This window comes from Schistocerca americana, chromosome X (genome assembly GCF_021461395.2).
Source record: "Schistocerca americana isolate TAMUIC-IGC-003095 chromosome X, iqSchAmer2.1, whole genome shotgun sequence".
In the NCBI taxonomy this organism is placed as follows: domain Eukaryota; kingdom Metazoa; phylum Arthropoda; class Insecta; order Orthoptera; family Acrididae; genus Schistocerca; species Schistocerca americana.
Genome location: NC_060130.1, coordinates 641,345,072 through 641,371,629, shown reverse-complemented (window position 1 = coordinate 641,371,629; position 26,558 = coordinate 641,345,072). Strand labels below are relative to the sequence as shown.

Below are 26,558 nucleotides of genomic sequence, written 5' to 3'. Positions count from 1 at the left end.
CAGCCCCGCCTCACTCCCTTCTCAACTAGTGGTTCCCTTTTCATGTCCTTCGACTTTTATAACTACTGTCTGGTTTAACTATATATGACGGTAGTACCTGTTCCTGAAAGAACAGTTACCGTGGATGACCATGCAGCTTTGCTAGAAATGAAATGATAATTAAATGGACACCCTAGCTGCAAACAGGCGTTGATGTACTTCATTGGGAACATGTTGAAAATGTGTGCCCCGAACGGGACTCGAACCTGGGATCTCCTACTTACATGGCCTTTTATACAGATACTACAGTCATATATAGTTAAAATATGGCTTTCCAGCCATTGACCTTCTTGTGTGAACGCACACGCTATCCCCGAACTCGTACGGGGATAATCTGCCACGAGTAATGAGTATGATGGGCAAACATCTATTAGGCGCACTACGAATGTAGTGGTGTGGACATGTCGGGAATGTGGATCTCACGGGGAGCGTGCAAGGGATAAGTCCCTGCAGACGCACTATCCTCTGTGCCCGCGGTGGCTCAGATGGATAGAGCGTCTGCCATGTAAGTAGGAGATCCCGGGTTCGAGTCCCGTTCGGGGCACACATTTTCAACATGTTCCCAATGAAGTACATCAACGCCTGTTTGCAGCTAGGGTGTCCATTTAATCATCATTTCATTACTGTCTGGTTTCCATACAAGTTGTAGATAAGGGTCATTCCATGTTAAAGAGACATTGTGACAAAAAAATTAAAATGACAATATTACAAATATAACCTTAAAAATGCCAAGTTAAAAGTACATTTGTTCATTGCAAAATAATCATGAATATGAAAAAAATAAATTTCTACCTTCACTAAGTGTTTAAAGTGCACTACTCTATGGCACCACAGAGAGGTATGTTTTATGCTATTTCCAGATGAGTATTAGTTGTGTTATCTATGGCTGATTGTTCTATTGTTGCAAAGGGTATTGAAGTCAACATTGTTATAGCTCATAATAATTCGTTTTGTTGAAGTAAGCTAATTGCATTTCTTTATATATGCAGCTTGCAACACCCGTAACAAAAAAGATACAAAAGTTTAATTTGTAATCTAGTAAATTTGTTCTGTACAATACCTTTCTGTAAAAGTGAGGTTATGCACATGTTTTACAATATCATACCATTACATGGCATTTTGAAATCTTATTTAACACTCTTAGAGCTCTTACGGGTGTTACTAATTTTCGTTTCGGGTGTTACTTAACACATGCGTAACACCCGTAACTTGAATTGGAAGGTTTACTGCCGCCTTCATCTTTAGTAGGCCTAGGCCCTACATTTAAATTATAACCAAAGGGTATTATTATGAATGAAAAAAGTTTTTTAACTATGTTTATTACATATGAAAACAGTTTTAAGCATGAAAACTAAAATTTTTATTCCTCTGCATACATTTTTTAAGCACTACACCTACATTATAAAAGTTAATTAGAGCATTAACCTGACTCAACTGATGTTCTCCTAAAAAGTTAATTAAGCCAAAATTCTTTACATATAGTTTATGTTTTCCATTCTAACTTTTCCAAGAACAACAATATTTATAACCTCAATTTTAAATTTTATATAGGTCCAGTAAACTGCTTATTGAGGCAAATTCTAGTCATTCATAAGAGCCTATGTTTAACAATGTACTGTGCTGGGCAGTTCAAAAATAAATATACTTTGTCCAATCTATGTTATTTTGAGAGAGACTTTGGATTGACAGTTGAGTGGAATTTTTTTGCCAGTTCACATGGTAAAGGAGTCATGGATGGCATTGGAGGTGCACTGAAGAGGAGCATGTGGACATGCTGTTAGATCTAGGAAAATTATTATTAACAACACAATTGACTTTTATGACTACACTCTCAAGAATTTTTCTAAATTTAAGGTACTATGGGTTGATAAGATAACAGTGGAGCATAACATTCCTATTTTGGATGAAAGATTGAAAAATTTACAAGCGATTCCTCAAATCCAGGGCTGACATCACTTTTGGCCTTATAACACAACTGATTTGCTGGTTTCAAAAACAGCAGAGTCATTAATGACAAGGGTGTCAGTATTTATTACTGATGAGGCCAAAGTTAAAACATTACATGCAAAAAGATGCATAAACTTCTATGAAGTGTGCAGTTCTGATGATTCTGATCAGGAGACTGCTTCACTATCTGAATCACAAGACAATATTGGAAGTGCTTGCGAGTTAAGCCTAACTAATAAAATTGAAAAGTCTGATTTAAAATTTGGGTTATTTGTCTTGGTTGACATTGCAAGTGATAAAAAGAAGCCAACCCTATCGAAATTCAATACTGTTACTTGGAAATCTGCCAGAGTGAGTTTGATGAAGAGGAGGATGTGAAAATAATGTTTCTGAAGTCAGTAGGAAAAAGAAACACTTTTTAAACTAGATGAAACTGATGTTTGTTTTGTGAAATTCAGTCAAGTACTATCTACGGTAACACCAGAAATCAAACAACAAGGTAACTGTTCGTACTATGAGTTCAATTTTGAGTTGGATGTTGCTGAAATAGATTATTAAATGAAGTTTTTAAATCTATCAATAATAAGAAAACATTTTTGTCATAAATTTATTAGGCCTACAAAAAGAGTAAATATAAGTAATGATATCTTGGCCTAGTTGTACAATAAAATTGTCTTTAAATATGTCTGCTTGTGTCTGTATGTGTGGATGGATATGTGCGTGTGTGCGAGTGTATACCTGTCCTTTTTTCCCCCTAAGGTAAGTCTTTCCGCTCCCGGGATTGGAATGACTCCTTACCCTCTCCTTTAAAACCCACTTCCTTTCGTCTTCCCCTCTCCTTCCCTCTTTCCTGATGAGGCAACAGTTTGTTGCGAAAGCTTGAATTTTGTGTGTATGTTTGTGTTTGTTTGTGTGTCTATCGACCTGCCAGCGCTTTTGTTCGGTAAGTCACCTCATCTTTGTTTTATATATAATTTTTCCCACGTGGAATGTTTCTTTCCATTATATTAACAAAATTTTTTGTGTGATAAATAGCTTTATCCTTCAAATATGTTTTCTTAAGCACATACTTTTATTCCAAATAAACTACAATACTTCTTTTATTTTGATGCAATTGTAAGAGGTAGATTTATTCCTTCAAGAATCAAATCTGATGCATCTATGTAACACCCGTAACAGCAAAAAATATATATATACTGAGTTACGATGTCCAAAAAAATAAAAATTTATATTTCAAAATAAAGTTTCGGGCAATACCTCTTAACAGTTGTTTTACAAGAATAAAAGCTTCATCAAGTTTGCAGAAATTAGAGAATTCCCTAACTCATAACAGGGGCCAGGTCTACTTTTGGTAACACCAGTAACACTACTTTTTTGATTAATAACCAGGAGAATAATAAAACAACTCCAGTATCAACATTTGTCACATGAAATATAATGTAAGCCTTAAAAGTTTTCAATATTAAATTCAATAAATATTTTTCCTTACATTATTTTTCCTGATTTTAAGGTGTGTACAAGTAACACCCGTAACTATGGAATTGCCCATAACTTTTTGCTTCCTGTATTTTATCCCTGGTACCTTCAGAATTTCATAAAGTGTATTCCAGTCGAAACTGCCATATGCTTTTGCTAAATCTACAAATATTATAAATGTAGGTTTCATTTCTTCAATCTATTTTCTAACATACGTTCAGGGTCAGTATTGCCTAGAGTTTTCCTGCATTTCTTCGGAACCTAAACTGATCTTCCCTGAAGTCTGCAGATTTTCCACTTTTCTGTAAATAATTTGAGTCAGTATTTTGTAAACAGACTTAGTAAACTTATAGTTTGGTAATATTCACACCTGTCAGTACCTGCCTTTTTTTTGGAATTGGGATGATTACATTCTTGAAATTTGAGATTATTTCACCCGTCTCACATATTTTACACACCAGGTGGAACAGTTTCTGTGTTAGTAGACCATCTTCAGACCAGAAGGTGACACCCCTGGTGACCCATATACATGATGAGCAGAGCTGTGGTATACACCGGGAGGCACTAGTCATCAGCAGTTGACGACTGGTAGATGATGAGCAGAGCTGTAGTATACTCTGGGAGGCACCAGTCATCAGCTGGCGACTGGTGCCTCCCGGCATATACTACAGCTCTGCTTATCGTCTATGTGGGTCACCAATTGTGTCATCCTCTGGTCTGAAGATGTCTACTAAGACTGAAATTGGTCACTGGTAATGAAATAAATCATTAATTGTGATAATTTTCGTTAAAATAAGATACAGATTGCTGTTGTTCCTAACATACTTTTGAAAGTTTTATCACAGTTGACTCTCCCAAGGATATCAGTCCGCAGATAATGGTCTCGCGGTCTTGTTCTTGCTTCCCGAGCACGGGGTCCCAGGTTCAATTCCCGGTGGGGTTAGGGATTTTCACCTGCCTCAAGATGACTGGATGTTTGTGTTGTCCACATCATTTCGTCATCATTCATGAAACTGACGAGATTGGACTGAGCAAAGGTTGGGAATTTGTAAGGGTGCTGATAACCACACAGTTGAGGGCCCCACAAACCGAGCATCATCATCATCATAATGCAGAAATTCATTCATATACCATTCAGAATTACTAAGCTACACTACTCATTGTTTACTGTGTCCAATTTCAGAACGAAAATAGTTGGATATGCGTACAAAAGATGAGAAGAACACTGTAGTAAATTTCTGCAGGTAAGATGTTTTTGTTAAACATGTATTTAAAAAATAATAAATGCCCAAATATGAGAATCATTCATTACTTTAAACAATGCAGAACTGGGAGGCAATGTTCACCTCACCTCAGGATTTAGAGCGCATGACAGGACGTTGAGTCTATAGCAGGGGTTATCACACTGTGTTCCATGGGAAGTGAATATGTCCTCCACAAAAAACTATTAAAACGGCATTTCTTCTTATTAAAAAAAAAACTGTAATTTCTGTGCTACAATAATGAGTTAAATTTAAGTAATCACTGGATAAAACAAGTTTTTTTCTCATTTTTAAAAGTTTATAATTTTATTAACCTTCATAATAAGCAAGGTGTTCCATCAAAGTGCCAGGATTCTCAAAGTGTTTCATCTGAGGAAAGGTTTGGGAACCATGGCCTACAGCGAAAACAGGCAGGAGACACGACAGGTGGAGAGCACGGCAAGAGAAAACCTACATGCAACTGTAGACCACAATACATTTTCAGTAGGTTGTTTGACTGTATTAGCATACAACATGAATTATCATGGGTTTAATTTATGGAAACCATAGTGCAAGATGGATACCTGAAAATTAGACTGATTAGTGACAGTGCCCAATGTAGTAAAATTTCTTTCAGTATGTGTGACGAATGGACAATATGTGTGTAACATGATAGTTTGTAAACACACTGTAACATTGATGTCCACCTTAGAATTGCTCGTCGCCATTCTCGAGATGGTGGAGATTGATTGTTAGTGAGCCACGTGTGAGCTTTTGCATTGTCTAGGTGAACCGGGTCATAAAAGAAAAAGATGCCAGAGCTCTTGTGAATTGTGTAGCCCAGAAGCATATCATGGAATGAAATTTCAATTTATTTGACAGGTGTTACTCCACTGCAATTTAGTGATATTCACTAAAGGATGGTTATCAGCTACAGTTGCAATATTTTGTTTTAATGGGCTTGACTGGCTCAAATCTTAAGGCCATTACAGAGTGCAAATAATAGGCTTCATCACTAACAAGACTAATGCTTATGATTGATGGATGTCTATTTCACTATGTGCATCTTGTATTTAGGCTTATGAAATAGGCCTAGATGTATATTACGCCCAGTAAAACAAATCATTGCAATTGGACATGTTTCCTTCTTTCGAACATCTAAAGCAGCAAACAGTGTGATTAGAGCCAAGATTATAAATTATTTTCAATGGGATAATCTGCTCATGGCACACATATTTATTTCATGGATAACAGTGACTGAATGGCAGGGTGCAACAGTGACACAAATGCTTCTGTAAAGTAGTGGGAACTGATAACGGCATCTCAATGCAGTTGCTTGATTACGTGCACAAGTAAAGTAGGTCAATATCACAGTATTTCTGATTTTTTAATTCCTGAAACAAGACCTTATAATTTTACTCTTGTAAAAGGAAAAAAATGGTATTGTAAGCAACTGAACTAAAGGGGATAGATAATCTATGGTACATCTGTGGTATCTAACCGCTAACTATGCTACTGTATAACACCGAACATTGTTTGCTTTTCGAGCTGAATAGCTGGGAAGAATAACCAGACTAGAAGGGAAAATGCATTTATATGTATTGGAACAAAATCTACTGAACAATATGAATTTCAAACTAGAGTGGACAATTAGAGACGATAAATTTTTTGAAGTAATATGAAAAGAAAATTATGTAGAACTGTTTCTCTTAGTTTAAACTAAGTGATGTACAGGGAGTAAACATATAACCAACTATAGCATCCTCCCTGGGAGTCACCAGTTCACAACACAGACGTATATTGTGAGCTGCTGCTGCCCCTCAAGGCCACTGACGATACCCCCACAGAGATGCTGTGTAAACAGTACAACCTCAAGCATAAGCACACCATGTCTGTTATCGACCGCATCTCTCACAGCTGCCATGGTAATTCGTGGTACCAGCTCCACCACTAGAGGCACCACAATTAATGCTGCCATTGCAGGCACCGATTATCCTTTCAGTGGTCATATGCCTGCCTCTCTCACAGAAGTATTCTTCCGCCATGTAGCTTTAAAGGTCTAAGGATCCAAATGTCCTGCTATTATATCATTCAGAAATCACCAACAGAGCTGAATAGGTGAAGGTGGATCAGGATACTTTAACTCATTTACAACAGAAAATTTCTACACATACCAATAATATAGAACCTCTCTGATAATGTTCTGATAAAACACATTTTTAGCGACTGGTGACATCTAATAGGCATAGAAATTTTTCCATATCTTCCTACTGGTCATTTTTCACTTCAGCAATGTTTTGCAGTGTTCTAACTCAAGTCAGCTGATTTTCTAATTATTTCTTTGCTGTTTAGATTACATTGTCACAACATGTAGAAAACATTTTTCAAGTAAGTTTTATTTTACGCGCTGTACTTCTTGGGAACTGCAGATGAGAAACATCTAATGATGATATAGCATTTGTGAGAACGTTACAGATTATTAAAAGGGTAAGATTTGTATTAAAATTAATGTGTTATGCTTTAGATGTTTTTACATCTCCCATACTATTGTGCATCAAATCCCAAGGCTGCACTTCTTATACCTGTTACAGAACTAATGAAATTATCATCAATCCAAATTTTTTTAGTTACAGTTGTCAACAAATCCAACAAACATGTGTAAATCTAGTGTTTAAAATATAAGATCATTGTAGACAGATTACAAATTTGGTTGAATAAGGATGGGAGATACAACTGGCAATGTTGTCGTTTAGGGGACCAATGCTGCCACAAAAACCTAAATAGAAATCGTTGGTAGGGAAATGTGCTTCTAGCCTAAAAGCAATAATTTCACTACGAACATAAAAAGACATATTTAAGCAATACCAATATTTTAAAGGCTGAAATACTATAAATTCCAATGAACTGCATACCTTTGCAATTTCTGCCTGCTGGGCAGCAAGTTTTTCTCTCTGGTAATTGACAAGCCTCATCAGATCTCTGTACTGGGCATTGTAAAGAACAGACTCTTGATGGCAATCGCCATTCCCCTCCACAGACTGCTGAAAATCCTACAAATACATTTACACATCACTACGAAATAAATAAAAATGTATCACAATTTTACACTAAATACAAAGCCTGACATCTAATTTATGTACAATTCAAACCATTATGTAACTTAATTATAACCAAAGAATCAGGCCTTAAGGGAAGGTTTAGTTGCGATGTACCTGAGCTAGGAAATTACATTCATCTGATCACATTGAAACCTTGATTAGAGCAAATACAAGACTGAAATACAATTACAATGATGCCAGGTTCACAAGAAAGAATAGATACCAATCAATATAATTATCTACTTTGGAGAAGTAGAGAAAAATAACACCTTAAAATTGTATGACATAACTGAAATGTAATTACAGTGAACTTTAACAATAACAACTGACATGAACATTAGTTTACAGAACAGGCAACCAGAAGTACAAGAAGCAAAATCACTTTTAGTAAGGGTGGTAATGGAGGAAACAATTAGAAACAAGTTATTGCAAACAGAATTGACACAAATCAGAGAATGAAAGGAATCATACAACTGGAAAAATTGATTTCACAGTGAAAAAGTAGAAAAGATGGTAGAACTCTTGATAAATGGAAATTGAGATGCAAGGCAGACAACTGCTCACGTGTACTAGTTGGCAACAACAAAATAAGACAAATTATAATTCTAATAAGTGCAGATTATCACCTGAATGGTTTACTGTATATGTCAAAAAACTAGTAAATGATGTCAAAAGTCCAGTAAGTGAATGAAAAAGATGAAACAAGACCTAGCAGAACTATGAAACAGAATGAACTTAATTTTTAGGGAATAATCTGGCTGCAGTACAAATAAAACAAATGCTCAAGTACTGAGAGTAATGAAGTATTAAACAAAAACTTGATAATTATACTGTAGCAGCAAAGATTAAATTCTCTTTGGGTAACAAAATTACATAGAGTGGTCAAAACAAAACTTACATTTACATAAAATACGCACTGGGTGTACCAGGAAAATGTACAGGGTGACAATTATTCAACTATATGAAATAAAATTACTTCTGAACGGTTTGAGTTCAGATGTTCAAACTGTATGATTGGCTGTGGGGTATGATGGGAATTAGTATGCACATGGTACGGTTTGGTTTAGCAATGAAGCCCGCTTTCATTTGGATGGGTTTGTCAATAAGTGAAACTGGCACGTTTGGGGGACTGAGTATCAGCATTTCGCAATCGAGAAGTCTCTTCACCCTCAGTGGGTGACTGTGTGATGTGCACTGTCCTGTCACAGAATAATCGGTGTGATGTTCCTTGATGGCACGGTGACTACTGAATGGTACGTGAAGGCTCTGGGAGATGATTTCACCCCCATTATCCAAAGTGACCCTGATTTCGACAAGATGTGGCTCACGCAAGATGGAGCTTGATCCCATCAAAGCAGAAGAGTGATGTTCTGGAGGAGTACTTTGGGGGACCGCATTCTGGCTCTGGGGTACCCAGAGGCCACTGGCATGAGCCTCCATTGATCGCCATAATATCCGGATCTGAACACATGCGACTCCATGGGGATATATTAAAGACAATGTGTGCAGCAATAAACCCAAAACCATTGCTGACCCGAAAACAGCCATTCAAGAGGTCATTGATGTCATCAATGTTCCTACACTTCAGCTGGTCATGCAGAATTTCGCTATTCGTTTGCATCACATTGTTGTCAATGAAGGAAGGCACATCGAACATGTCATAACCTAAATTCGATTATCTGTAATGACATTTATATGTTGAATAATATGTGTACATGGCTTAGTTTGTAACTAACTTACATTTATATAGTTCAATAATTGTCACACTGTATATATCTAGTGGTATCAAACAAATGTCAGAGTCCTACTACGAAGTTTACAAAATCATGAAATTTTTATATACAAGAATTTGTAAACAACATGAAGAGCTGCACAACAAACAATTAGTATTTTTAATATGTTCTTTATGTCTATATCCATATTCTGCAAACCACTGTAAAGTCCATGGCAGAGGGTACTTCCCACAGCACCACATATTAGGTATTCTTCTCATTTCACTTGTGTAAGGAGTGTGGGAAGACTGACTGCTTAAATTTCTCTGCGTATGCAATCTTGTTTTCGTGGTCCCTTCAGGAACAATACATAGAGGGTTGTAGTATGTTTCTAGATTGTAAGTAGGCCTTCAATGCATAGTTGGCATCTATCTTCAAGCATCTACCAGTTCAGTTTTATCAGCATTTCTGTAATGGTCTACCATGGCTCAATATATCCCTTATTAGTCCTATCTAGTACTGGTCCCATACACTGGAGCAATATTCTTAGATGGGATGCACAAGTAATTTGTAAGCAGTATCCTTTGTAGACTGACTGTATTCTCTCAATATCCTGACCCCGACAATGAACCAAAGTCTGCCACCTGCCTTACCTAAGAGTCTACATGACTGCATCATCTGCAAAAAGTTTAAGTTTAGTATTGATATTGTCTGCAAAGTCACTAATATACAAGATAAACAGCAAGTGCCTGAAAACACTTTCCAGGCGCACTAACGATTTTATAATCCTACAAATTGTTATACCCAAGTATTTGTACAAACTGACTTACTCTAATTGCGAATAACTGATATTGTATCAAAAGTCAACATGTTTAACAGCATCATCTGCAAAAACTTTTAAGGTTAATATTGATATTGTCTGCAAGGTCACTAATATACGAGATAAACAGTAAGTGTTTGAACACACTTTCCTGGGGCACTCACGGCGTTGACACGATGTTACTTCTACATCCGTTGCTGACTCTCCACCTAAGACTGCAAGGCTGCACCCTCCGCACTGAGGACTCCTCAACCCAGTCACAAATGTCTCTTGATACCCCACATGATCATATTTTCTTAGTAAGTGCTGGTATGGTAGTGAGTCAAACGTTTAACACAACCAATAGATTGCTTCTACCTGACTGTCTTGATCCAAGGCTTTCATGATGTCAAGTGAGAAAAGCAAAAGTTAGGTTTAGCACAGCTGATGTTTTCAGAACACGTGCTGGATAGAATAGAAGGGGTTATCTTATTTGGAATACCTCACTACATTTGGTTGCAGAATATGTTCTAAGATGTCAATGATAATGGATGCTAGTTTTGTGGATTACTTTCATTACCCTTCCTGTAGATGGCTGTGATGTGTGTTTTCTTCCAACAACTGTGCACAGCTTTTCTATTTGAGGCTCTATGTTATATTATGGTTAAAAGAGGAGTTAACTTAGCTGCAAATTCGATATACGATTTGATAAGGATTCCACCAGGCCCTGGGGCTTTCTTAAATTTCAGCGATTCTGAAAATTTGTTAAGATTAAAATGTACACAACACCGGCAAAAGTAAAGCAACCACCAGTAACATGTACCACAGTTGAGCCCCCGTCCCCTCCCCAAAGAAAATGGTGATAGAAAGAATAGCAAACTGTGTGTACCTACAAAAATATGAGATCTCAAAATAAAAACAGATGAAAAAATACATATGAAATTGCTACAGGAAACAAAAAATGTATTTACAGAGTAAATGAAACTGTTAAAATTACACTTTCCAACTTCTGACTTGTTCTCAAATCTGAAAATATTTTCTTGTATTAAGGGACCAAATTGTGCATCATTGATATTTGCTTATGTAACCTACCTTGAGCAGATTCTTCTTTGGTTTACTACGGCTAGCTGATGGCGGAGGTGAAACTGCTGTCTCTCGGCTCGGTGAAGGCCCATTTCGTGGAGTATGTACCGGAGGAGGTGGGTCACGATATGGCGGAAGGCAGCGTTGAGGTGGAGATGAAGGTCTGGGTGGTTCTCTGTATGGTGGAGGAGGAGCGTCACGTCTTCCCTGTCCAGTACTGCGGTAACCAAAAGGTGAGGCAGTGCCATCAGAATTAGAAGAGTTCACGGTCTGACTAGGAGAACCATTGTCTAACGCCTTATTAGGCAAATCTTGGTCATCTCGTACCTCCAGTGGTTGTTTCACTTGAGGTACACCTTTAACTATACCTACATTGTCACCCCGTCTTATTTCTGTCAGCACATGTCCATGATGGCCACCACTGAATGTCAGTGATTTCCTAATGTCTTTACTTCGATCTGGTACATGTGGTGAATTTGTACGCCAGTCGGGTGATTCGTTAAGCCCCAAAGATGGTGATGTAGCTGTCGTAACTAGGCCTCGTAGGGGATCCACTGGTTTTTGACGTACTTGTTGCTGTCCACTTATTCTTGGTCCCTCCAACTTTGAACGTTCCAGAATGAATTGCACATCATTTGAATACTCTCCCCATTTTGTCAAGATCTATAGGACAAAATAGAACTGTTTGAGAATTTTTTTCATTTTACAGAATAAAAGCTTTCATAAATACTTTTGAAGAGTAACAACATTACCAACACACCTCAAGTGGATGTTCATGTGGTGCAAGAAGTCTATCAACATTTCTCCACCTTTCAATCAGAGTGAACCGACCAGTCTTCCCTGTGGCATGTGCCAGCGCATAAACAACATCCTAAAACAAAATCCAATCTAATATATTACATTCTGTAGATGTCATACCAATTCTTAGTCTAATAATTTCTTCTTAAATAAAAGTTACTCAAAGAAACCACAGACAACCTCTAAGAAACGGAGCATATCTACATACACATTTCCACTTCCAACAAGAATGAGAGAAGCATACGAATTTACGGAGTTAATCGCATAAACTGTGCAACAAATGGCACACCCTTAATTACAGAAAACTCCTATGTACACTGAAAGATGAATACATATACTTAAAAAGTATATTTACTGTATGAGGGTCATTTGGGCTATAGGCTGGATGATGCAATTAAATCCAAACCAATTTTGTGATGTGTTTCCGAACTCCGAGACTTGGGTTTGGGCATGTATTGTTGTGCTGAAGAAAGATTTATTCTGGATTCTTGTCAGACCGAACAGGTCAGAAACAATTCTTGAATTTGTTCAGAGTCTTCACACAAGACTCTGAATTAATTATTTACCCCCTTTTGGAAACTCATCCATGAAAATGACACGACCACTATCCCAAAAGACTGTCATCACAACTTTGCCAACAATGTAAACTGCCTTGAATTTCTTTATTTTTGGTGACTGCAAGTGGTGCCACTCCAGTAACAGCCTCTTTGTTTACAGCTGTAACAATGCATGAAAGAAAGGCTTTCCCATTGGCCCCAAACTGCTCCAACAGTTCAGATGAGATGGCATCACTCTGAATCTTGTGGTCTGTTGTCAACGTTCATGGAACCCACCTTGGGCACACCTTTGAATATTTGTGAGTCTCAACAACAACACACAAATTTACAGCACTCGCCAGTAGCTGCAGAGCCAACTGTCAAGTTGTGACGCGCCAGATTGCATGAACAATGGCATCCGTGTGATTCACCAAGTCAGGAGCAGTGGCTGTGACAGGATGTTCCGAACATAGATTATAGCTTGGAGCTCAGTTTCTGCACTTACTGATGCTTTAACTCTGTTTACCCATTGCTCAAGATTATTGCTATCAATCATTACCATACACTGTACACAACCATTTATGGATGTTTACAATGGTATTTTTCTGTAACAAAGAATTCAATTAAACCACACTGTTTGTAAAGTGTGCCTTGCATATATGTCATTTTGATGGTTCACTACAGCTCTGCCATCTGTGTGAACTGTTCGAAACTGCACCCGTGTGCAGAAGAAACATTGAATTTGAAGCATCTAAAGGGACATTTTCCTATTTACATTAACAGCTGTAAAAAAATTTGGGGCATCATTTACTGAATGACCATTGGACTTCTGTGACAAATATCTCATAAAAATACTTCTCCAAATCCAGCTGTTTGAGACAGATTATTCAGATACATCATGTTACAGTTATCTTAGTACTGTGCGCACAAACATGCAGAGGAGGACACAGGCTCATTCTATATGAAAAGAGACAAATTGCCGTTTTTAGAAAATCAGGGAAGTATGTATTTGGGCATGTGAATGCACTAATGAAATATAAACTTTAATGATTTGAAACTCATTTTTATTGTAATCAAGATATTTAGTTATGAATTGTCACCCCAAAGATTTTACGTTAATGTACTCGATGAACACCACGAAACGATGTTATATTGGCTGAACTTATTTGCTTTCTGTGGAACAGATGATGCAACATTGAGCAACTTGCTATGTAACAACAGACTTCCTTGATATCCTACATTAAATGATTTTTTCCAGGTGATCTTTCTTTTGAGTTTTTCTTCTCTTTTTGAAAGTGACAGGGATTACTGTCACACCTGTGACAAAAAAGACAAAGTTGCTTCTTGTTTCAACAAGTACTTCATAATTTTTAATATTCTAGGGAAGTGATGTTAAGAAAATATATTAATTGCCAAATCAAACCTACTATTTTTTGACAATAACTGTATTTTATCCCGGAATGCTGTCACAGTTGTGACAGTAATATTTTTCATGGGTGTGACAATATGCACACATTTTAAAAAATATTCCAATGTAATGAAATACCAGTATGTAAAATTTGAAACAAGCTGCTTCTGCTCATGTGAAATGTTAAACTGGTGGATACAAAACAAATACAGGTCTACTGACATTGGAAATAAATGTAAATAACGTATCTCACATTCCTGGATAATGACTACTTCAACAGTAAGAATAAGAAAGCTGCAGCATAAAATGAAGGAAGACCAACTGAAAAATGAAGAATACTTAAAAGGAGAGACAGAGACAAAGAGAGAGAGAGAGAGAGAGAGAGAGAGAGAGAGAGAGAGAGAGAGAATAAGAAGAATGAGGAATAGGGAGGAACTGCTGATGAACAAACGCAGTCTACTAAAAAAGACAGAGAAGGATGAAACTAGACAAAGGTTGCGTAGGGGCAGTAAACGTAAAAATATGTCAGAAACAAACCACGCCAGTGACTTACAGTGTTACAAATGTTCTCAAACATTATGCAAGGCTGCAAATAAGGCAATAAAGTCATTTCCTAATAGTCCAAGCAAACAGACCCCTGCTTATAGGAAACTGATTTAGGAACTGGATCTTGCTGAAATAAAAAAGTTAAGAGACCCACAAAAGGTTCAAGAAGTTTGTCAGCTGAAACAAAAAAATTACCTAATTGAGTATTTTTGTTGAGATGATGTTAGTCTAACTATTCTTGGTCTTCTGATATAAAATCTGTTAATGATCACAGTAGTGGAAAATGAGAGGAGGTTCAGAAGAAGCATATGATTATGACTTGGTGAGGCCTATGACGAATTTAAGAATACAAATCCTGATACTCCATTAGGAACGTCAACATTTTATTAACTAAGGCCAAGTCACACACTCGCAGTGTCAGAAAGACCTCACAATGTGTGCATTTGCAAATACCATGTAAATTTTAAATTTACAACCGAAAGCATTTCACATGTGATTCCAGATTTTCCTAATTCTTCTAAAGAGTTGCTTCAGGAAAATTACTTGTTATGTACAAAATGAGGATTGTATGGCAGGAAAATGTACAAAGTGTAAACATGACCTCTCATTGTGGCTGACTAATGAAAATCAAGATAAAATTCTCTAATGGAAGCAGTGGACAGACTGAAATGGAGTGCCAAAGTTGATGGAACATATATCTACACCGAAACCAGTCACTGAAGAACTAGAGGATCAGATCTCAACATTTGAAAGGCATTTCTGGATAAGGAGAAAAAAGCCAAATATTTTGAATCTTGTAAGAAAGAGCTTACAAAGAATGATGTTGCCATGCAAGTTGACTTCACCAAGAACTTTTCTTTAATGTAAAAATTTACAAAAAATCATGTTTTCTGATAAATAAATTTACATTGTTGTAAATCTACCACGACAAATCATGTTTGAGAGTTGAAATTAAGTGGAATTTCTTTGCCACATGGCAAAGTGGCTGCTGATGGGATAGGGGGAACAGTGAAGAGAACCATCTGGAGAGGAAACATTAGTAAGAAAGTGGCAGTGAATAATACAAAGGAATTTTCTGAGTATGCTAATGGTAAACTGAATGACATTCAAGTACTGTTCGTTTCAAGCAGTGATGTAGACAAGACAAAGAAAAGGCAGTCGAGGTTTTGGAAAGATGTCATTCCAATTCTTAAAGTGCTTTCCAACCATTATTTTAGAAACTATGGCAATCATCATATTTTATCTGCAGAAACATCTGGCAGTGAAATGATAAGATATGAAATCTTTTGGGAAATCACTAAATCTAAGAAACAGCTGAAATATTCTGACATTTATTCAGATTCTGAAGAGTCTAATATTGAAGATAATCAAGCAAAATCAGAAAATGAAGTACAGCAACCATAAGTCCAACTAAGGATATGAAAGCCAGAACTTTTCTGATCACAGAGATTCAGAGCGAGAGGGGAAATGGACAGAATTTTTTCGCTGTTTGCCAATCAGAGTGTGTGGCTGGTGAAATCAAGATCATGTTTTTAATACCACGTGAGAAAGAAAAGAAACTCTTTAGCACCAATGAAAATTACATTTCAGTTCTTTCTTTACAAAAGAATGTTGTTAAAATTTTGAATCCTCCTACATTTCAAATGGAAGGAAGTTGATTTTTTTTTTTATTATTTTCATGACAAAGTTATTTATGTGTGTATTTCTGTGTATGTTCCTTTAGTTTGTTAAGCATTCAATCCTTTATTTATCTGAACATGACAGTGCTTCATTCTCCATATTGTGTAATATGCTGAAGAACTCAAAGGACCAAGTGAGGTGGCACCGTGGACTGGTGTTCGTGAGGACGATAGTTGAAGTGCATGTCTGGCCACCCTGATTTAGGTTTTCTGTGATTTCCCTAAATCACTTCAGGCAAATGCCAAGATGGTTCCTTTGAAAGAGCATCTAATCTGATGCGAACGATGACCTCGTTGTTGGCCCCTCCCACCAAATCAACTGACCAACGAAGCAACCAACCAAGAGAGTTTTTCAGTTAAAAGGGAGATGTTCCTTAGTTTCTGTTAAGGAATTGAATATTTTTATTAATTTAACAACAACACCACTTTAATTGAGCAAACTGATTTATTGTATTGCCAAAAATGTAATTTTAATCCAATTTCAACCTTCATTTCTCTGAAATATTGAGAGAAGTTTGCACTTTTCACACTTGTGACAATATTATGTCACACCCGTGACAACGGAAATTATGTTATTATTTTGAAAATAATATTATGTTCTTTCTGATATTTTCATGGCTAATAAAGTAAGTTTTCAGTATTATACACTTATTATTTTGTTTACATATAATCACTCAGTTCACAGATTTTGGCTGGTGAAGGTCAAAGTGTTATGTTGTACTCCTGAATTTTGTCACACCTGTGACACATTGTTTTTGGTTAATAACATAGGTTTTCATCAATTACAAAAAAAATTATATTCAGGCTTAAAAAAATAATCACTTTCCTTTAAAATGATATATATTGAAAGAGAAATCTTTAGTATGGGATATTTTAAAATTATTTTATAGTTAATTTATGTAGTTCATGTGTCACACCCATGATTATGAAAACACTCCACAATGAAATCACAAAGAATATTGACAATACAATAATATCCAGAGGAAATTTAAATCAATACTACTTACAGACGTGACAAATTTATATCTTACGATTGAAAGACCATTATTTACAGAATCAACTGACTGCTAAAAAGTAAAAATAAAAACCCTAAGGCTACTACCGCAAACACCACTGATACAGTTCTATTAGAGTCAGTTTTAAACCACTAATACAAAAGTGTGGGGTTAAATTGTATGATTATTTTCTGTCACTGATTACGTCTTTCATCTTTTGTAATTACTTGTTTATATGAGAGCTGCAGAGCTTCACAGTGACTTATATTAGACTTTAAACATTAGGTTCCCTTACAGCTGGCTAGGTAAGACAGTTCAAAGATTACAGGAATGTAAGGACATATTACCTCCAGTAGACCCACACTTAGTAAAACACTATGGTCCTCAAATCAACCTTTTGGTTGAGGACAGATATTCCTTTCCTTTTTTACATCTTTACTGATAGCAATCAGTCAACTGTCAAAATTTGTTAATATACACCCATCATGAGTTAAAATGGAATGACTAGATAACTCTAGTTGTGAGGAAGATGAACACCAGAATCATATTCGGTGGAATAAACCTCAGTAAGTGTAACATACACCTCAAAATAGTTGCTTACAGACTTCACACTCAACTAATTCTTCAATATTGTGATGTCTGTCACGAACACTTGAATAGTTGGATTAATTAGAAGAGGAAGAAAAGATGACAAAATGAGCTGCGTAATTCCGTCAAAGGTATATTTAGTTAATACATGAGCACCACAAAGATGCTTAACAAATTCTAACAGTAGATTTTACAAGAAATATATGTATGATGAAACAATTACTCTCAAAACACCAACAGTGTATGTTCCATTAAGAGACAAGATACTTGTTACTTCCTCGCACATACATCCTATGTAAAGAACACAAAGGTGACATCAGATTAATTTGGGTCCATATGGTAGTACCGTAACAGCCATTTTCCTGCATAGCATATGTGAATGAGACAGAAAACAGAGAGGAGGTGGAGGGATGATACTGTTACACTATGTATACTAAGATAAATATCTAAAGCTACTAGCAGACTACATATGCAGATTCAAAAAGTCATATAAATGGGCTACAATGAATAAGAATAGTTAACACAGTGCCATATTTTTTGCCATAAATGGCTCAACAACAAGCTCTTATATTGGGAAATTCTTTAATTAGCACTGAATTATAACTTTGTCAGTGTGTCAACCCAACAACACACTAGAAGTGCACTTACATATACAGAGTAATGATCATTGACTCAAGAAAAAGGTGTGTGCTTTCTGGATGCCTACTATTATTTATAATGATTATAAGACCAACAGAATGGGTTTGGTTCTGAACCTGTTTTGTACCGTTAAGACAAAACAGCAATCTACGGCATGAGCTCACATCAGTTCATGGCGAAAGGCTGAGAAATTCCATCAGACATTCTCTTTGAAGAAGGTTACAGTCACTGTCTATTAGGACCTTACAGAGGGGAATAGAGGCCACAGGATGACCACACGTAGTCGAGTATTGTATAGGTAACCATCTAAATGTTACAGTGATAGTAACAGAAATGGAGAGAGAGAGAGAGAGAGAGAGAGAGAGAGAGAGAGAGAGAGAGAAAGAATAGTAAGCTAGATACTGTAAACTTCCTTCAGTTTTCAGAATAGGGGAAAAATTGTCAGAATAATTCACATAAATATAATTTGATATGTTACAGCCCATTGTATCCAGAAAGAGGACAACAATGAATGAATGAATGAATGAACAAATAAATAACTGAACGGTGTCTATTAGGGCAGTACAGGTGCGCTGCTTGTTCTTTTTATAGAATGACATACGAAAATCAATTCTACAGTGTGCAGGAAACTAATAATAAAGCTTCAAAGAACATTACAAAACAAACACTCTGGCATACTGACATCCAGTGTACTTTTGATGCACAACAACACTAGCTCATGAGAAATTTCATATAGGGATTGTGTAGTATGCCCACTGAATGAACCAGTAATACCCAACTGTAATTCATCAACAGGCATTAACAAGTTGTGAGCATAGAGCAACATCAGAAGTTGTTTGAACACTCACTGTACTACTTCAATTTGGTTTCCAGTGATTATGATCTCTTTGGCTAATGTGCAATCATTGCTATTGTCAGACTGTTTTACAAAAGATGAACTTCAAGATATAGTTGAATTGTGTTTAAGGTAATTCTGTTGTTAGGTAGCTCCCATGGTAGAGGTGTTGGCCAACTACTGCAGGAAAATCTAGGTCCAGAGTACCAGGTTACAAACTTTTTCAAGCCTAGTGCAGATCTGGGTCAGGTAACAGAGGGTGTAGGATCTTTATGCAAGGATTTCACAAAGGAGGATGCCACGGTTATAGTGGGTGGTCTGGGAAACAGCACTGGCGGAGACTCTGAATATTCCATAGTGTGTTACCTGGTGAAGATAACATCAGCAACGAAGCATACGAGTGTGGGATTTGTGTCTGTGTTGAGACGCCATGATCAGCCTCATTTGAACTCTTCCGTCGAGAGGGTGAGCTTGGAGTTGGAGTGGCTGCTTAGGACGGATATAGGGTCCCATATTGGTTTGTTTCCTGTGGATGCTATCAATAGGTGGGACTACACTAGGCATGGCCTTCACCTCAATAGGAAAGGGAAGGTAAAACTGTCTGGGTTGACTGCAGAAAACTTAAGGGGAGGACACTGTCACAAGTGGTAAAATACCAGTGGTCACAGGTGTCAGAGGGATGCCTTTTCTAGGATAGGGAAGGGAGAAAGACAACGAGTTTTAAGAGCGATTGGCAGACACACTCAGTTTGAGAAAACACATGAACAGGAGTCAGATTTTAGCATACAGCCTCCATTTAAACAATGTTTAACAGAAAATAATCAGAAACTGCCAGTTCATCTTCGCCAAAGCAGTTATAATCCCATTAGTATGCAGTATCAGTTATCTTTATTACACCAGAACATTCCGGGACTCAGAAATAAAGTTGATGAACTACTCATTTGTATTGATGAAATGAATTCATCTAACCAGATTGACATAATCTGCCCCTCTGAACATCAAGTGACCACTGGTATAGATGTGTTAGACATTTCAGGATTTAAGCTAGCTTCCTACTTCAGCAGAGTAGATATGGATGGAGGAGGAGTTGCCACATTTATTAAAAACTGCCATAAATTCAAGAACATTGGCATTAATAAATTCTGTTTAGAGTAGTATCTAGAAGCATGTGCAACAGAAGTGAAGTTCCATAACAGATCCTATATAATAGTAACTATTTACCGAGCACCTGCAGGAAATTATATTCTATTCATAAATCATCTAGAAGCTCTTTGGGTTATTTAATAGGAAGAAACAAAGAAATTTTGATTGCTGGTGACTTTAATACAAATTTTCTAATGCAATCTTCCAGTAAACATTTACTGCAGTTAGTAATGTTGTCTTTCAATCTAACTCACACTGTAAACTTTCCAACTAGGATCACTAAATCCTCAAGGACAGCCATTGATAACATTTTTATAGACAAATCAAAGGAACAAAATCATATCATAAAACCTGTAATAAATGGACTATCAGATCATGACATGCAACTCCTTGTTTTAGATGTAAATTCTAAGCAGATTATCAAGACTGCTAAATCTGAGTACAGGAGAGTAGCCAATCAACCAAAAATTGAGTGTTTTAGAAAACTGCTCAAAGATATGAACTAGAAAGATGTTTACAGTGCTCATGACATGAATGAAAGATATAACACATTCATGAACAATGTCAGTACATGTTTGAAAACTGTTTTCCTCTAAAAGTTACTCAAATTAAACAGAAGTCTATAATAAAACCATGGATTACACAAGGAATAAAGATTTCCTGTAAGACAAAAAGGAAAATGTATCTGTCGACGAAGAATATCTCCAATGCTGATGATATAGCTAAACACAAGGAATACTGTAAAATATTATAAAATGTAATTCAGACGTCTAAACAAATGTACTACGAGAAGAAGACAGCAATGTCAGGGAACAAAATAAAAACAATATGGGATATAGTGAAAGAGGAGACTGGTAGAACCAGAAAGGAACAGGAGCAAATAGCATTAAGGGTAGATGACACATTAGTAACCGATGGGAATAGTGTGGCAAATCTATTTAACAAGTACTTTATATCTGTAACTGATAAAATGGGATTGTCAGGATCAGTAAATAATGCCCTTGAATATCTGAAACTAGCCTTTACAAATAGCTTCAGGTGCATGAATATGTCACTCACTTCACCAAAAGAAATAACTTCCACAATAAAATCTTTAAAAACAAAGTGTGAGTTTAGTACAATTCAAGTTACTTGTGTAACGAGTCAATTATAACTGGGACATTTCCTGACTGGCTAAAATATGCAGATGCTACACCTCTATTCAAGAAAGGGGATAATACCATCAAACTACAGACCAATTTCACTTTTGCCAACATTCTCAAAATTTTTAGAAAAAGTAATGTACTGGCAGCTTCTCAACCATCTGACCACAAATAACATGTTATCAAGAACACAATTTGGATTTCTGAAGGGTTCTGATATCGAGAAGACTATTTACACCTACAGTGAAAATGTACTTAATCCATTAGACAACAAATTACAAGCAGCAGGTATTTTCTGCGATTTGTCAAAGGCATTTGATTGTGTGAACCACAACATCCTTTTAAATAAATTAGAATTCTATGGTGTCACGGGCAGTGCTGCAAAATGGTTCAAGTCATACCTCGCTAACAGGAAACAAAGGGTGTCAGTGCAAGGAACTAGTGAATTAAGTCATCAGTCATCATCAGAATGGGAAGAAATTACATTTGGTGTCCCACAAGGACACATCTTTGGGGCATTCCTTTTTCTTGTGTACATTAATGATCTCTCATCAGTTACATTGCCGGAAGCAGAGTTCATTTTGTTTGCAGATGACACAATTATTGCAATAAATAGTATGCCGAGTGTAGTTCTAGAAAGATCTGCTAATGATATTTTCATGGATATTAATAAATGGTTTAAAGCCAACTCACTAGCATTAAACTTCGAAAAGACTCACTATATGCAATTCAGAACCTGTAAGAGGTTTCCATCCAGCATATGCATAAAATATAAAGAAGAGCAGATAGAAGAGGTTGACAGTCTTAAATTCCTGGGATTACAACTTGATAATAAATTCAGTTGGGAGGAGCACACCACATAACTGCAGAAATGCCTTAACAAATCTGTATTTGCAATTCGAGTGTTAGCTGACAAGGGCGACATAAAAATGAAAAAGCTTGCATATTTTGCCTACTTTCATTCCATAATGTCATATGGTATAATATTTTGGGGTAACTCTTCAAATCAAACAAAAGTTTTCAGAGTCCAAAAGTGTGTAATACGTATTATTTGTGGAGTAAATTCACAGACGTCCTGTAGAAACCTCTTCAAAGAACTGGGTATACTAACTACTGCCTCTCAGTATATTTACTCCTTAATGAAATTTGTACTAAATAATATATCTCTTTTTCCAACAAACAGCTCAGTTCATACATACAATACCAGGAACAAAAATGATCTGCACAAGGACTTAAAAGCACTTACTTTAGTTCAAAAGGGGGTCCACTAATCAGGAACACTCATCTTCAATAATTTGCCAGCAAACATAAAAAATTTATGTTACAAATAAAGATCAGTTTAAAAGAAGCCTGAAACTCCTTCTACCCCACTGACGAATTTTTTAATAGAAACAAATGATGTATTTTATATATTCATAACTATTAGTATTGTTATTTCAGCTAAAAAAAAAAGACATGTTCCACATCCATGATGATCTCCTCAGCACGGATCTATGGAATGAAAAACTAATCTAATCTAACAGCAGAGTTCTAGAACAAAGGTATACAGAAGCTTATCCACTACTATGAAATGTGCTTTAATTTTTAAGAAATTATGTTGGAAAGTAGGTTCAGACAGTAGCAGTAAGGTGTGTATAAGAAATAAGGGTAAAATGTATTACACTTTTCTTAATAACCACATGCAAGTTAATTGCTGAATTGATCTGTTCATGCAGCTTAACAGCAGTTGGACTATATTGTGAGGCACGGAGGTGAACCATGCCTGAGTCAAATCTGTGGAATTGATTACTGACAGCTGGCATCTAGCCACTAAAGTTAAATAAAATTAGTTGGCCAAATAACTAAAACGGTGGACCGCACACAACATAATAAATTGTAGTAACAAGAAAGAAGTTAATTGCAATTATACTTTCAGGCCAGCTTGCATGTTAGCATGAGATTCCTTACATCCAGAGTTAGCAGAAGTGACAGCATCTACTTTAAATATGAGTGAGAACGTTAACACTATGTGACATCATCGTATTTGAGGAATGTCTGAGTGATTATTACAGCATACTCTAATTACAACGAGAAAAGAAAGTTCCTATAGTATTTTCTAAATTAGCAAAACTATTATATTAAATTAAATATGCTACATTCTAAACTGCTGTCTGTCAGCTCAGAAGCCATTCATTGTGCTGACCTCTCAGGGAACTGTGACAAGTGGCCCTATAAGATGATCACGGCAATGTGAAGGTGAGGAAAGAGGACTGGTCTGACACACACAACATTGCCCTATCAACTACTGTACTACTTCTGTAACCACTCAAAATCACACAATGTGTGTAATTTTCATGCAGTGTATTTTGTGAGTTACTTAATTATCTAATTAAATATTCAATACACAAATGACTAGGGAAGACAAATGTCATGCTATTTACAACTTCATACAACCCAGGGTCTTTAACTGCTGTATTACATTTGAGGGATTTCTGGTAAATACATTTGGTACATATTGAATGTATATTAACACTCAACACAATATTTTCTGTAGAATCAACAATTCCAGATTCACATATTCCTCTCTATTAACAGCAGCTCACAATCAGGTGCTATGCCCAATTGGCTGGTGAACCACATCGCATAAAGTTATATTATTTATGTGACTAAAACTATTAGTTAAATTATCAATAATTTGTTGTGTTGACAGGTCCAGAACATTCGCCTTCTGTGTGTTATGTCCACTGGCTGCAGTGGTTCGGCATCTGTCCTCATTTTAGTGGCAGGTTTACTGTTTTAAGCCACGTATTATGTTCGAGTATAATGATTTCTCTGGAGACTAGAATCTACTCTGTAGTAAACAGCATGGGTTTCGAAAAAGACGGTCGTGTGAAACCCAGCTCGTGCTATTCGTCCACGAGACTCAGAGGGCCATAGACACGGGTTCCCAGGTAGATGCCGTGTTTCTTGACTTCCGCAAGGCATTCGATACAGTTCCCCACAGTCGTTTCATGAACAAAGTAAGAGCATATGGACTATCGGACCAATTGTGCGATTGGATTGAAGAGTTCCTAGATAACAGAACACAGCATGTCATTCTCAATGGAGAGAAGTCTTCCGAAGTAAGAGTGATTTCAGGTGTGCCGCAGGGGAGTGTCATAGGACTGTTGCTATTCACAATATACATAAATGACTTTGTGGATGACATCGGAAGTTCACTGAGGCTTTTTACAGATGATGCTGTGGTGTATTAAGAGGTTGTAACAACTGAAAATTGTACTGAAATGCAGGAGGATCTGCAGCGAATTGACGCATGGTGCAGAGAATGGCAATTGAATCTCAATGTAGACACGTGTAATGTGCTGCGAATACATAGAAAGATAGTTCTCTTATCATTTAGCTACAAAATAGCAGGTCAGCAACTGGAAGCAGTTAATTCCATAAATTATCTGGGAGTACGCATTAGGAGTGATTTAAAAATGGAATGATCATATAAAGTTCATCGTCGGTAAAGTAGATGCCAGACTGAGATTCATTGGAAGAATCCTAAGGAAATGCAATCTGAAAACAAAGGAAGTAGGTTACAGTACACTTGTTCGCCCACTGCTTGAATACTGCTCAGCAGTGTGGGATCCATACCAGATAGGGTTGATAGAAGAGATAGAGAAGATTCAACGGAGAGCAGCATGCTTCGTTACAGGATCATTTAGTAATCGCGAAAGCGTTACGGAGATGATAGATAAACTCCAGTGGAAGACTCTGCAGGAGATACGCTCAGTAGCACGGTACGGGCTTTTGTCAAAGTTTCGAGAACATACCTTCACCGAAGAGTCAAGTAGTACATTGCTCCCTCCTACGTATATCTCACGAAGAGACCATGAGGATAAAATCAGAGAGATTAGAGCCCACACAGAAGCATACCGACAATCCTTCTTTCCACAAACAATACGAGACTGGAATAGAAGGGAGAACTGATAGAGGTACTCAGGGTACCCTCTGCCACACACCGTCAGGTGGCTTGCGGAGTATGGATATAAATGTAGATGTAGATTTCACTTTCAAAACATCATGGAAAAGTGCAATGTGACTTTAAACAGTCCATAAAAGTTATACAAAAATGAGGTCACATGCTCGACTACTGGAGCATGCATTGTACACACATGCAGAAAGTGTATGTAATTGGCATAACAAAGACCTGGATATGCAACAAACTAGCAATAAGCCAGGGAATAGTATTAGTAGCATAAATAACATTTAAATAATGTGTATGCCTCAATGCCTGACGACTAGCACTAGCGGCTCAAAATATGCTGCTAACTGATATAAGGTTAATAATCTTTAAAAACTTCATGACTGGTGTTGTTGATATACCTCGATGTGGACAGCTGAAAATACGTGCCCCGACCGGGACTCGAACCCGGGATCTCCTGCTTACATGGCAGTTGGGAATGTGAGTCTCACGGAAAGCGTGCAAGGGATAAGTCCCTGCAGTCGTGGTATTCATCTGTGTCCTCGGTGGCTCAGATGGATAGAGCATCTGCCATGTAAGCAGGAGATCCCGGGATCGAGTCCCAGTCAGGGCACGCAATTTCAGCTGTCCACATCGAGGTATATCAACAACACCTGTCGGCAGCTGAGGGTTTCAGTTAGTCATCATTTATAAGATTTAGCATGCTGGATGACAAGGTACAGAATTATCCCTTCATTAGACAGTTGGGATACTGCAGTGGTATGTATTAAGACTAGGAGAAAACTCCTCGGACTGGGAATGAAATGGCATGGATATAAATAAAATAGTGTTTTAGCTATAATGGAACATGTTGGACAATAATTTGATTCAAGTGACAACTTGATGAGCAGAAGGGTTTTCATTGT

General features: G+C 36.9%; 1 protein-coding gene across 4 annotated transcripts in view; it reads right to left on the bottom strand.

Moving 5' to 3' along the window:
- Positions 1-26,558, bottom strand: part of LOC124555026 (ras association domain-containing protein 8) — a 94,292-nt gene that overhangs the window by 51,820 nt on the left and 15,914 nt on the right. For all 4 annotated transcript variants that reach the window (XR_006968508.1, XM_047128781.1, XM_047128782.1 and 1 more), the window contains exons 2-4: positions 12,156-12,266; positions 11,405-12,058; positions 7,616-7,753 (exon numbers count right to left, since the gene is read on the bottom strand). Coding sequence is in view for 3 of the 4 variants with exons in the window: in XM_047128781.1 (XP_046984737.1) it covers positions 7,616-7,753; positions 11,405-12,058; positions 12,156-12,266 (903 nt within the window). In the remaining variant the exon portion in view is untranslated. The remainder of the gene's footprint in view (positions 1-7,615; positions 7,754-11,404; positions 12,059-12,155; positions 12,267-26,558) is intronic.